General features: G+C 38.3%; 2 protein-coding genes across 3 annotated transcripts in view; one reads left to right on the top strand and one right to left on the bottom strand.

Moving 5' to 3' along the window:
* The window catches only part of LOC116844309 (elongation factor-like GTPase 1), a 94,907-nt gene that overhangs the window by 70,187 nt on the left and 12,612 nt on the right, over positions 1-12,108 (top strand). The window lies entirely within an intron of this gene.
* The window catches only part of LOC116844311 (protein giant-lens), an 18,194-nt gene continuing 6,092 nt past the window's right edge, over positions 7-12,108 (bottom strand). Inside the window, exons 2-4 of the mRNA XM_032815701.1 lie at positions 4,707-4,927; positions 3,478-3,649; positions 7-2,015 (exon numbers count right to left, since the gene is read on the bottom strand). Of these exons, the coding sequence (XP_032671592.1) occupies positions 1,770-2,015; positions 3,478-3,649; positions 4,707-4,927 (639 nt within the window). The 3' untranslated portion in view covers positions 7-1,769. The remainder of the gene's footprint in view (positions 2,016-3,477; positions 3,650-4,706; positions 4,928-12,108) is intronic.

Raw genomic sequence — 12,108 nt, 5'->3', positions numbered from 1 at the left:
AGAGAGAGAGAGAGAGAGAGAGAGAGAGAGAGAGAGAGAGAGAGAGAGAGAGAGATCGTACATGGCACGGCATTGCACGCTTGGATACACGATGGATCGAGGAGATCGACTTGATCTGTTATCGTTTGCCTGTCTCGAGACTCTGATGTAGACAAATTGAACGTTGAATGTTAGGTAGAAATGCCAATACCCGGACGTGCACCTAACCCCAGATATTTTTATTGTTTGGTCTTTAAATACGAATATTTAAACTTACATCGTGGAGTAATATATATATATACTTAATATACATATATATATTTTACGTTGAAAGCTTAAATAATCGTATATAAAAGGAACATAATCCTGAACATTCTTATTATTTTAGTTTCTAAATACAATTATTTAAACTTTTAACATATAATATATGTGTTCAATATACTATTGTTCAATATATATATTTTTTTAAGTTAAAAGTTTAAATAATTGTGTTTAAAAAGACCATAATCTTGGATATCATTATTTTGCTCTTTAAATACGATTATTTAAATTTCTAAGACACAGTATATTTATATATTCAATATATATGTATATATTTTGTGTTAGATGTTTAAATATTCGTATTTAAAGGCCAAAATCATAATAATATCCAGCATTAGACACGTGTTCGGGTATTGGTGCTTTTATTTAACCGTGCCTTAGGTCGGTATTCATAGTTCGATCTTATATTTAAAATCATCTTAAGTACCGTCTTAAGATGTCATGAACCAATCACAGAGCCGTATTACGAGCATCTTAAGACGTTACTTAAGACGGTCTTGAAGTAAGATTCGACTGTGAATACCGGCCTTAGTCGCGAGGAAGAAAAAGAAAATGAATAGCATCATTTCTACGGGATTATACTTGATTGGAGCAGGATTGTGCGCGTTCCCTAATAATTTCGGTTGCGTACACTGAAGAAAAGTTTTGTAATAGTTAACAAATGCATTCGGTGGAGCGTTTCGGTGCAATATTAAGTAATTAGTATTGAATATGATAATAATTACGAACCGTCTGGTAATAATAATTACTAAATAATTAGTAAAACAATTCTTCGTTGAATCCGTCAAATAATTTGCTAAATAATTCCAGATAATTTGACAATAATTGCTAAATACCTCGACTATTATCAAAGCATTTAGTCATTTACCACATAATGCGATATGCATGACTAAACAGTATGGTTTTATTTGACGAATTGTCTGATGATACACAAATTGGTAGTCTCGCTAAAGTTGTCTGTTGATACTTACCAAATTACTTGATTACATTCACCTGCACATTTATTTGAAATTGTTTCACCGAAGCAGCTGGTAACTTGATGGTTATTACTGGACCTTTTTTCAGTGTAGTAAATATCTGAAGATATTTTCTTTATGCGCGAGATCGCGGATCTCGGATCGAGTCGTCCTCCACAACGAAACAACAACGCGCAAAACGCGAGAGCGTTTGCGAAGCTCGGTGAGATTCGAGTCGGTCTGCGATCGTATCGTGAGAGAATTCACTACGGTGGCCTGAACATACCTGCGCTTCGAGAGGGAGAGAGACTTTCGGGACAGAGTCGGGTAGAATCGAGTCGAAGCGAGCCGAGATTCGAGTAGCCGCGGTTTTCGGGTGTCCGCACATCCCCGAATAAAAGTAATGATCCGTTAAAGCTAACGTCGGTGGCAAGTATCGCCCGGATCGCCGACACTTCGCGACGCGTCGCGCGATCGGGCGGAAGTGGCGCGATTCTTACAAACGCCGAATTCTTAGATGTCATAAGTTATCTCGTCGAAGCGATGGGAAGGTATGCAGTAGCCGCTGTAAGTCTTGATCTCTAGGACGCCGGCGTAGGATCTCGCCGGTAAGGAGCCGGGATCCGTGTGTCGTCTGGGGCATCGGTGTCCTCCAGGACATTGGCAGAGGGGCGAGGCGTTCACTTCCTCGAGCTGCGAGTTTCGTCTTTTGCGCACGGTGAACAGGCGACAGGGCTCCTTGTGTTGGCAGCGTAATCTCTGTAACCGGATAACAGATTCGCGATAGACACACACACACACACGCGCGCGCACACACTTCCCGTTACTACGGCACCAGTTGTATTTCATAATTGGCCGCAGTTATGCAAGAACAATCCAACCCATATCGAGTGTGTTTCGAGATGATGACAAATCATTTTTTAAGTTTCATCTTTTCTCAGTCTGTACGAGCGAATCCGATCTTTTAGAGCAAATTTATTCCTGTGAAGCATACTCGGTTGTTAAGCCGCGTTCATGTTCTTTTTATCGAATAAAATTGCAACGATTCATGTCAAAATTGAGAGTCACTGCTGATATGTATGCGCAGTAATCGGTTATCAATATGTAAAGATTACTTTTTGAAATAATCTCCTTTTAATTTAATATAATTTCATTTAATTTAAATAAATTCTTGCCTCTAAATTTCAGTGAGGAAGAAATATTTGAAAATTTATCTTTGGGGGCACAAGCTTATTTCAGAGATAAACTTTCGCAGAAATAAACTTTACATTCCACAAATAAATTTTCAAGCATTTTTTTCTCAATGTTTACAAATGCCACATTGTGTACTGTCACTTGGATTCCTGTCATAACCGATTATACATCAACAGCGGCTTTCAATTCTGACAACTTAAGGCATCGCAACCTCACTTGGTTAAAAGTGTGCAAATCGAGTGTACATGAAAATGAAGATGAAAATTTGATACGTCATTTAATGTGTTATAGACGATGCTAAGCAATCGTTCAAGAAACGGTCAATTTTTTTCTCTTTGAGGATATTCATTAAATAGCTTAACCTTAAAAAAAACGCAATTAGTAAAAAATAAAGACTGTTTTTAGGTCATTGTTTTGGACTTGGATCTTCTTGGTTTTACGTGAAAAGACGTATGGACTATATATTGGTAATAGAAACTCGAAAATCATAATTTTATGAGTTGGGGATTATTCTTACATGACTATGGCTAGTTGCAATGAGAAAGAGAGAGAGACTTGAAAAATTTATTTGTGGGATTTAAACTTTGTTTTTTTTTACACAAATAATAATTAATAATAGTTAAAGTTTATTTCTGTGAATAGATTTTGTACCCACAAATAAAAACTTTCAAGTATATTTATTATATGAAATAAGAAGCGAAATTCTCCAATTCCGTAAGATTAGTAATTCGGACGATTAAAATGAACATCGACTCGGTATCTTTCTAGACATTTAACGACACTTTTTTAGGTTTTCTATTTTGCTTTTAATACTCAAGCTTCTTACGAGGATTAAGTAGGAAGATGATAAATCTTTTGCACCAATCTAATAGATAACGAATTACAGTTAGCACGTTGATCTCGAGAATTACAGTTAGTACGTTAATCTTGAGAACATTTTGGAAACCAGGTCTCAGAGTAAAAGGCAAGCGCGTGCTTCTGCTTTTCCTTTTTCGCGCGATTTATTGTGCTTCATCGATCGACTTACGCTTTGCGGAGAGCAGGCGAAGGAGTAGATGAAACCTTGATTTCCATCTGATGATTTGTGAGGTTGCCTTCGCACCAGGTACGGGACGCTACCTGGCCGACATCGGCAGTGAACTCGTTGCACCGTCGCGTTTCCCGGGCCACCTCCGGGTGCGAGTGTCCATGTAATGTCTCTGTGCCAATGTAAAAGGTCAAGATGTTGAAATCGGGACGCGTGTCAGATTAAGAAGGAAACATTAGAGATTCGCGAATGAAGGCTTGACTTTTTCTCTCTTCTTCCTTTATCACTCTCTACATTTCTTGAAGTGAAATCTTATTCAAAACATGTGAAAGTTCACTCAGAGTGAAAATGCTGTCACTCGGTGAATGTTTGACTCAGAGTGAGGATTAATCCACGCTGAGAAAAGGATACTTGAACATTTACAACCGCGGAATATGAAGTTTGCTCTCAGAAATAAACTCTATCTCAGAAATAATTTTTTAAGTTTTATCTTTTCTCAGTCTAGTGAATTCGATTTCTTTTAGAGCAAATTTGTTCCTGTGGAGCATACTCGGTTGTTAAGCCGCGTTCATGTTCTTTTTATCGAATAAAATTGCAACGATTCATGTCAGAATTGAGAGTCACTGCTGATATGTATGCGCAGTAATCGGTTATAAATATATAAAAATTACTTTTCGAAATAATCTCCTTTTAATTTAATATAATTTAATTTAAATAAATTCTTCCCTCCAAATTTCAGTGAGAAAGAAATATTTGAAAATTTATCTTTGGGAGCAAAAGCTTATTTCAGAAATAAACTTTCGCAGAAATAAACTTTACATTCCACAAATAAATTTCCAAGCATTTTTTTCTCAATGTTTACAAATGCCACACTGTGTACTGTCACTTAGATTCCTGTCATAGCTGATTATACATCAACAGCGGCTTCCAATTCTGACAACTTAAGGCGCCGCAACCTCACTTGATTAAAAGTGTGCAAACCGAGTGTACATGAGATTCGCTCTTGAATTTCGAATGAAAGTACTCGCTTGACTACAAAATCGACCACACTCGAATTTGTGTGGATTTACTCTCGAAGGAATGTAGAGAGCACAGTAGAAAGAACGATCATATGGACATCGAGAGAGTCGAACAGAGATCGAATGGAGATCTAGGGACGCGAGAGCAAAGTCGAATTCGACGAATAGAATCGGATAGGATCGACAGAGGCGTGTCGTGGTCCAACTAACTTGAAGTAACGACAGATGGGAAGTCGTTTCGCAGGTTCGCAGAGCTTGTACCGCCGCGTTTTATCGACGATCGTGTGTCCGTCGTCCCCGTAAAGACTGCTGGGACAGGCACGGCCGTTCGGACAACGACATTGTCTCTCGACCCACGGTGCACCATATAAATCCACCTTGCTACATACCTCGCTTTGGTCCGCGCACTCCGGCAATTCCTTTTCGCTATCCTGCGCAAACAAGCAAGTCGCAAGTCGTTTAATAATGCGATGCGCGATTGCCGCGTACGTCGCGTCAGCCGAACGAAGTCACGTCTCCGTCGTCTCGACTGGTCGCGAATAAACAATTCGAATTTCAGCGAAATTTCAGCGCGCGTCCGATTAATGCACGCCTGCGGAAAAACGGCGTGTCCTTACCGCGAGATTGGTCTGCCACCGGCAGCAAAGTTACGTCAATATCGTCGAAACGATTGAAACACCTGGGAATTAAAGCCATCACGGAGAAAAATAATTTTGCTCTTTTAGCAAAATCGTCCTTGCTGCTGCATTCGTAGTGACATCAAAAAAATTTAGTTGATGTAACTAATTTTACGAAGTATTCGTTATCAGAGCAGAAGTAGTTTCGTTGCCAGGATAGAAAAAATTTGTTGAGTGTATCTGTCCTAAGAATCACATTAATTTGCTGTTGATGCAAAATAATGTAGCCTTAGCAAATTATTTGATATCGGAGCAAAACTGCAACTGCTTATATAAATCCATCATGGTTCTTATAGCAAAATAACTCGTAGATTCAACAAATTATATCCAGCAAATTGTGATTAGTACTCTTAGCAAATCTTTTTACTGTCCATATAATAATGAAAAGATTTTGCTAGACCAGCAGAAAATTTGCTGGGCCAGCAAATTATTCTTCTCCGTGATTGAGACCTGTATTAATAGTAGAGTTGCGAATCAAAGATTTTTTTATATCGAATCAAATCTCAGATTTTAATTTCGAAATCGAATCGATGAAATTTCATCCAAATCGAATCGAATCGTTGAAAGAATTTTTACTAACATAATTATTGAATTCAACATGAAAATAGTGACTTCAGTATGAGAGAAACATTGATCATATGATATCAATTCATTTTATAAGGTAAAAAATATATAATATATTCCAGCCTTGAAAACTGCGCGATGACACGTATCGATCCGACAGTTGTCGGTAAGAGTTTATCTAGAAGCCATTATTTTCTTTCAATATTTTTTGAGAAAATCCTAATGTATAGCAAACTTTTCAAGTCATGCTAATTCCCGTAAGGCTGGATGTCTTTAATTAACTTCGTTAATGCTAATGTGCGCGATCCGTATTCGAATCTTTTCGATTCGAAACTTTCGAATTATTCGGATTCGAATTTCACTTGATTCGATTCGAATAGTTCGCACATCTCTGATTAATAGTCATTAATTGAAACTTGAACGCGCGTGAGATTTTTCTGTCTCGTTCTCTTATTACTCTCCACATTTTTTTAGGTGAAATCTCACTCAAAATAAACGAAAGTTCACTTACAGCGGAAACATCATCATTTAGTATCGAGAATAAATGTTTAGCTCAAATTTCAAGTGAATTCTTATTAATCTATACTAGTACGAATATTTCAATCAATTCGAGTGAATTTGTTCCAGTAGCACACAGTGAAATAGACACTAACAATAGCAGATTCATTCTTATATTTAGAATAAAAATATTCACTTGCGACCAGTCAAAGTACAAAATTCAGAAGAAAAGTCAAGTGAGACTGCTTGTCGAATGGACTTGGAGTTAGATTTGAGTTCTTTAGTTAAATTATATATTACATTTGTAATTGTAGTTTAGCTGAAAACACACCTAATTCTAAATTGAAATCTAAAAATCTCACTTGAGACAAGTAATGACTATTATATATAATTAAAAGTTAATATGACTCTTTATTGAATCGCACGATTTTTAACAGGCTAATTGATCATTTTTAAACGCTTCTCATTCGGAAGCTACACGGAAAAAAAGGTTTGGTTAAATTAACTAAATATCTGATCGAATATGAACGATCCAGAAATTCCGATTAAAGTAACCCGAATTCTGTTTAAGTCAACCAAATATCTTGTTAACTTAAACAGAATTCGAGTTACTTCAATCGGAATTTCTGGATCGTTTATAATCGACCAGATATTTGGTTATTTCAACCTAATTTTTTTTCCGTGTATCATAATTTCGATATTTTTATATAAAGATCTTTGTCTCAAAATATTCTCAGAAGTCATGATTTAGCTGAAAACTCACATCTAACCCTAAATTGAAATCTGAGTATCTCAATTGAGGCACATTTTAAGATTAATGGCTATTAGTATAAGTCTATGACTCTTCGCATAAATGCGTGAATTTTTTACAGACTGATTCATCATTTTTAAACGTTTTTTGTAAACTATCATAGCCTCGACATTTTCATTATACGATCTTCGTCTCAAAATTTACTCAGAAGTCGTGATTTAGCTGAAGAACTCACTCACTAAATTATAATTTGAGTATCTTATATGAGACAGGTTTCAAGTAATGATAAATATAGACTATAAATATTGATCTATAGTCTATATTAATAGTCATTACTTAAAACTTGTCTCACGTGAGATATTCAAATACGAATTTAAAGTTAGATTTGAATTTTTTTTATTTGAATTGCATGACATTACGTTCGCAGTTGCGCGATTTAGCTGAAAAGTTTACATCTAATTTTCTAAATTGAAATCTGAGTATCATCTCTAAGGCAAGTTTCAAGTAACGATTACAGATAGAGTCTGTGACTCTTCACTGAATCGTGTATGAACACGTGAATTTTTGACAGGCTGATTGATCATTTTTAAATGCTTCTCACTTGAAAAGTCGACAATTTTATACGAGGACTTTCGTCTTAAGGCTCCTAGTATTGTCTATCTCTTTTTAACGACGTCAGAAGCGAGAAAATGCATGCTAAAAATTCTTGCGAAATACGTTGAAATAAAAATACATATCCATAAAGTAACACTTGCAATCGATTAAATAAATTTGCAAGATATTCCGTGCAGTTTTCTTTTGTTCTAACAATCAATAACTTATTATAAATAACTTAATAAAAATAGGCGAAGAAATGGGTTAAGAAGATGAATTGTACGTACATTAATTTACGACAAATTATTGATTGTTAGAACAAAAGGGAAGTGTACGGAATATCTTACAAATTTGTTTAATCGATTGCAAGTGTCATTTTGTGGGTATATATTTTTTATTTTAACGTATTTTGCGAGAATTTTTAACATGCATTTTCTCGCTTCTACACGCAAAAAAATGATTTAGTAATATCAACTAAACCGCGGTAGCTGATTCAAACTTAATCAAAAGGCTAATCGTTTAGCTGTCACTGTTAAGAATTGGCTACGACAGCTAAGATGCATTCGTTATGAAGTACAAATATATTAGGTGTCATTAAAAATGCACATTATTTTAAGTAGCTAAGAAAATGGCAGTTATTCCTAAATTTTTTATCGTATGCATACACTGAGAGAAAAGACTGGTAACTATAACAAACTGCATTTAGTTACAGAAATTCATTGAATCCTTAGTAACTAATACTAAATATGATAATAATTACCAAATATTTAATAGATCGGGAGTATGACGTAATTGCATTCACAGTAACATCAATTAAATAATTTAGTAATAGTTACTTAATGTTAAATATTTAATATAAAATATATTACAGTTATGAACAGATATTTGATAATTGTTATGAAATCGTTATATCCCATATAATAAAAAATTCAGTAGGTACGAGTTCTATTTTGTTACCAGTATAAGTATGTTTTGTTGCAGCACAACGAAAAATTTATTCATTTGCAGCTATTACATCGTTTCAATATCTATTATTACAGATAGTTGGTTGAACCTATCAAAAATTTTGTAACTATTACAAAATCGCTTATTTCTGCTCAACTATTCAATAAGTTTTATTTACCAAATATATTCTGGAAGCAAATAAATTTTACTTCTGTCAAATAAAAAATTTATTTTACAGAACTAAATTAATTAATAAGTATTGCCATAGCTTTGGCCCGCTATATTTAAGTCTATTATTTAGTAACAGTAACCAAATTTTGATAATATTTACTAAATTCTTCTCAGTGTATATTAAAGAAGTTTGCCGTACAGCTACAATCATTTGTTACAGTCATTTCTACAGTCAGTACATTTATTTCTAGCAGCTAATATTTCTCGCTGCAGCGTTTAACAGCGAATAAATTTAGCTTCGGTAGTATCAACATTAGCTGTCCCTATTTCAGTGACACATCTTATCTGCCACAGCTATTTTTTAGCTCTGGAAGTTAGTTCTTTTTTTGCGTGTAACGTCATTTAAAAGAGATAGGCAATGCGAGGGGCCAGAAGCCTTAAAGTGCCCTCAGGAATCTGCCATTCACGGGGGTAACGACGGGACACCTTGTACACATCTCGATTCGAAATGTACGATCCGCTCGATGCGTCTCGAAGCGATAACAGAACCATTACGGTGGAACGATTAAGGTCGCGGTAATTGTACCGTTGCGTAATAATAAACATCCCGGTGTGTGTCACGCCGCGCGCGCGCGCGCGCGCGGGGCGCGGGGGCCGCGGGTTGTTGATGAAATAAACGAGACGATTGCGCACAGACTCGTAACTAAAGTATATATCCGCTCTTTCTGCCGACGATACAAAGTCTGCTGTAACTGGACTATTTAGATGTTGCCAGTCCATTCATTGAGGCAATCGCGTACGTCCTGTCCGGCTATCGTCATCGACAACGTCGACCGCTACCGTAAGGCGACCACGGAAATCGCGAAATCTCTGTTGCGCACATCGTCCGGGCCTCGGCTTCCTCCCCGCCTGATGGTCGCGCCTCGATTTTGCATTCGGACCGTTTGATGGATCGCGCGTTTGAACGGTTAACGGTTATCGGCCCGGCGAAACATTCGCGCCACGATGAATTTACAGCAATCGCGCAGCCCCGTTGTGGTCGCCGCTGCGGCGACCACAAGTGCTTTTGCCCGTCGATCAGCCGCTTCCACGAAGGCTTCCACGAGGCGGCTTCAATCGCGCGCGGCGGTGGTGGCGGCGGCGGCTTGCTCTCTGGCCGCGGATATTGCAGATTTCGAAAAATGGTGCGCGCGTCAGCCAGTCACGCGCGCACATTCTGTTAACGCGCTGTAATTATCGCGATAGTGCGTGAGCCCGAGTAGTTAGAGCCCCCGGCGCGCCATTCAGCGAAGAAACGCTCGAGGAAATGGTCTTCCGCTGTTTTACCGTCGACTGTGAGCATTCGACTTTTTGCCATAGCCATCCGTTCATCCCGTTTGTCTTTTTGTCGCTCTCTCTCGCCGTGGCTTGTACTACTACTACTGCTACTACAACTACAACTTTCTATTACTACTACTATCAACCACGTAGCAGCAGCTGCTACGACTACGGCTACTAGTATCATCCGCCACGACACAACGGATCCCACGAACAGGCTTTTTACAGGGAAAATCCTCCACGACCCCTTTCCTCTGGGTATCCGTTCGCGTTTGTTATGCGCGCTTAGATTCCACACTTTATTCCACAAATACACGATTTACCTAATAATTTTATGACAGAGAGAGAGGGGAAGTTTCTTCTTAACGTGCGCGCGCGAGGCTAAGTCTTGATACGCATGCAGAGTGAAACACCCAATTATTGATCCCCCTTAGTCATCGACACTCCAGAGGAGCCTGGTTTTTCTTGCGACCAACGAGAGTTGTTCACAGTCTCAGTTGTGAGGCTCTCCCTTGGAATCATAGAGTGCAGGCAAGAACTCTAACTGCAATCCTAGTCACAATAAAAACCAGATTTTTCCCTGGAATGTCAATAATTGGCTGTTTCACCCTACATATCATTTATAATTTTGTGTTATTACACGGCGAACAACGACTGTACTTCTCGACTAACGTTACATTCGGACTTGGACATTTTGTCCAACACACAATTTTGTTTGACAACGTAATCGATCGTCCACGGTTGACATGCTTTGACAAGAACGAAAAAATGGCGAAAATTAAAGCTGCTGACCCCTCGCATTGTCTACCTCTTTTTAATGACGTCAGAAGCGAGAAAATGCATGCTAAAAATTTTTGCGAAATGCATTGAAATAAAAATATATATTCTTAAAGTAACACTTGATCGATTAAATCGATTAAACAAATTTGTAAGATATTCCGTGCACTCTCCTTTTGTGCTCTAACAATAATTTATTGTAAATTAACCTGAATAGAAATAGACGAAGAAATAGGTTAAGAAGATGAATTATATGTCACGTTAATTTACGACAAATTATTGATTGTTAGAGCAAAAGGGGAGTGCACGGAATATCTTAAAAATTTGTTTAATCGATTGCAAGTGTTACTCTATGGATATATATTTTTATTTTAACGTATTTTGCAAGAATTTTCATGCATTTTCTCGCTTCTGACGTCATTAAAAGAGAGATGGACAATGCAAGGGGCCAGGAGCCTTAATAGAAAAAATGCAGTCTCTTGAAAAATGAAGCATCTTTCAATCGCGCTGGATGTATCTGCACGATTCTCGCGCGGCATGCTTTTCACATCGATTCCCGAGCCCTACAGGCGATGTTATTCCGATTGTTAATCACATTTGTCCGCGCATTCCCTATGTATCCCTATTTATCCCTTTATCCTACTTCCTCCGGCGCTGCTTGTGTGCGAGCGAGAAAGAAAAGGCGAGGAGACGGCGAAGGAAGTTTTTGAAGCTGATATAGCAGCGGGATTCACACACGGAGCGGTGGTAAACTAAAATGGGATAATAGAAGGACCGGAAGGGCGCCGTAAACCATCCGGAAGTTCTCACGCGTCTCTCGCTTCTCGCACGGCCGCAATGAAAATGACACCTGGCACTCGGGATGGACATACTACACGAAGGCAAGGAGGAGGTAGCCCCGCTAGGCTACCGACGACGACAACGACGAACGACGATGATGACGACGACGAAGAAGAAGAAAGGTGCGAGACGAGGAGCGAGCTATGGGACAAAAAAAAGAGGGAGAGAGAGAGAGAGAGAGAAAAAAGAAAGGAAGAAAAGAGAAGCGGAGGACGCGCGACGTAGGGAATCTGGTCGGATGGATGGCGTTAGTAAAAAGATCGCTCGCTCATCGTTCCATATAGCCGTACCGGATGTTCGTAAATCTCGGAAATCTCGTGCAGTAATTGAAAATGCGCTGGCGTTCGGTGAAATCGCACCACGTCAGAACGGGGACCGTGAAATCGTGCCGAAAGATAAACAATTCCTTCAGTCAGAGAGAGAGAGAGAGAGAGAGAGAGAGAGAGAGAGAGAGAGAGAGAGAGAGAGAGAGAGAGAG

Source organism: Odontomachus brunneus, unplaced genomic scaffold (assembly GCF_010583005.1).
Source record: "Odontomachus brunneus isolate Ranch 3 - 2012 unplaced genomic scaffold, Obru_v1 Obru_scaffold_040, whole genome shotgun sequence".
Classification (NCBI taxonomy): domain Eukaryota; kingdom Metazoa; phylum Arthropoda; class Insecta; order Hymenoptera; family Formicidae; genus Odontomachus; species Odontomachus brunneus.
Note: the sequence above shows the minus strand (reverse complement) of the source record. Positions and strands in the feature narration are given on the sequence as shown.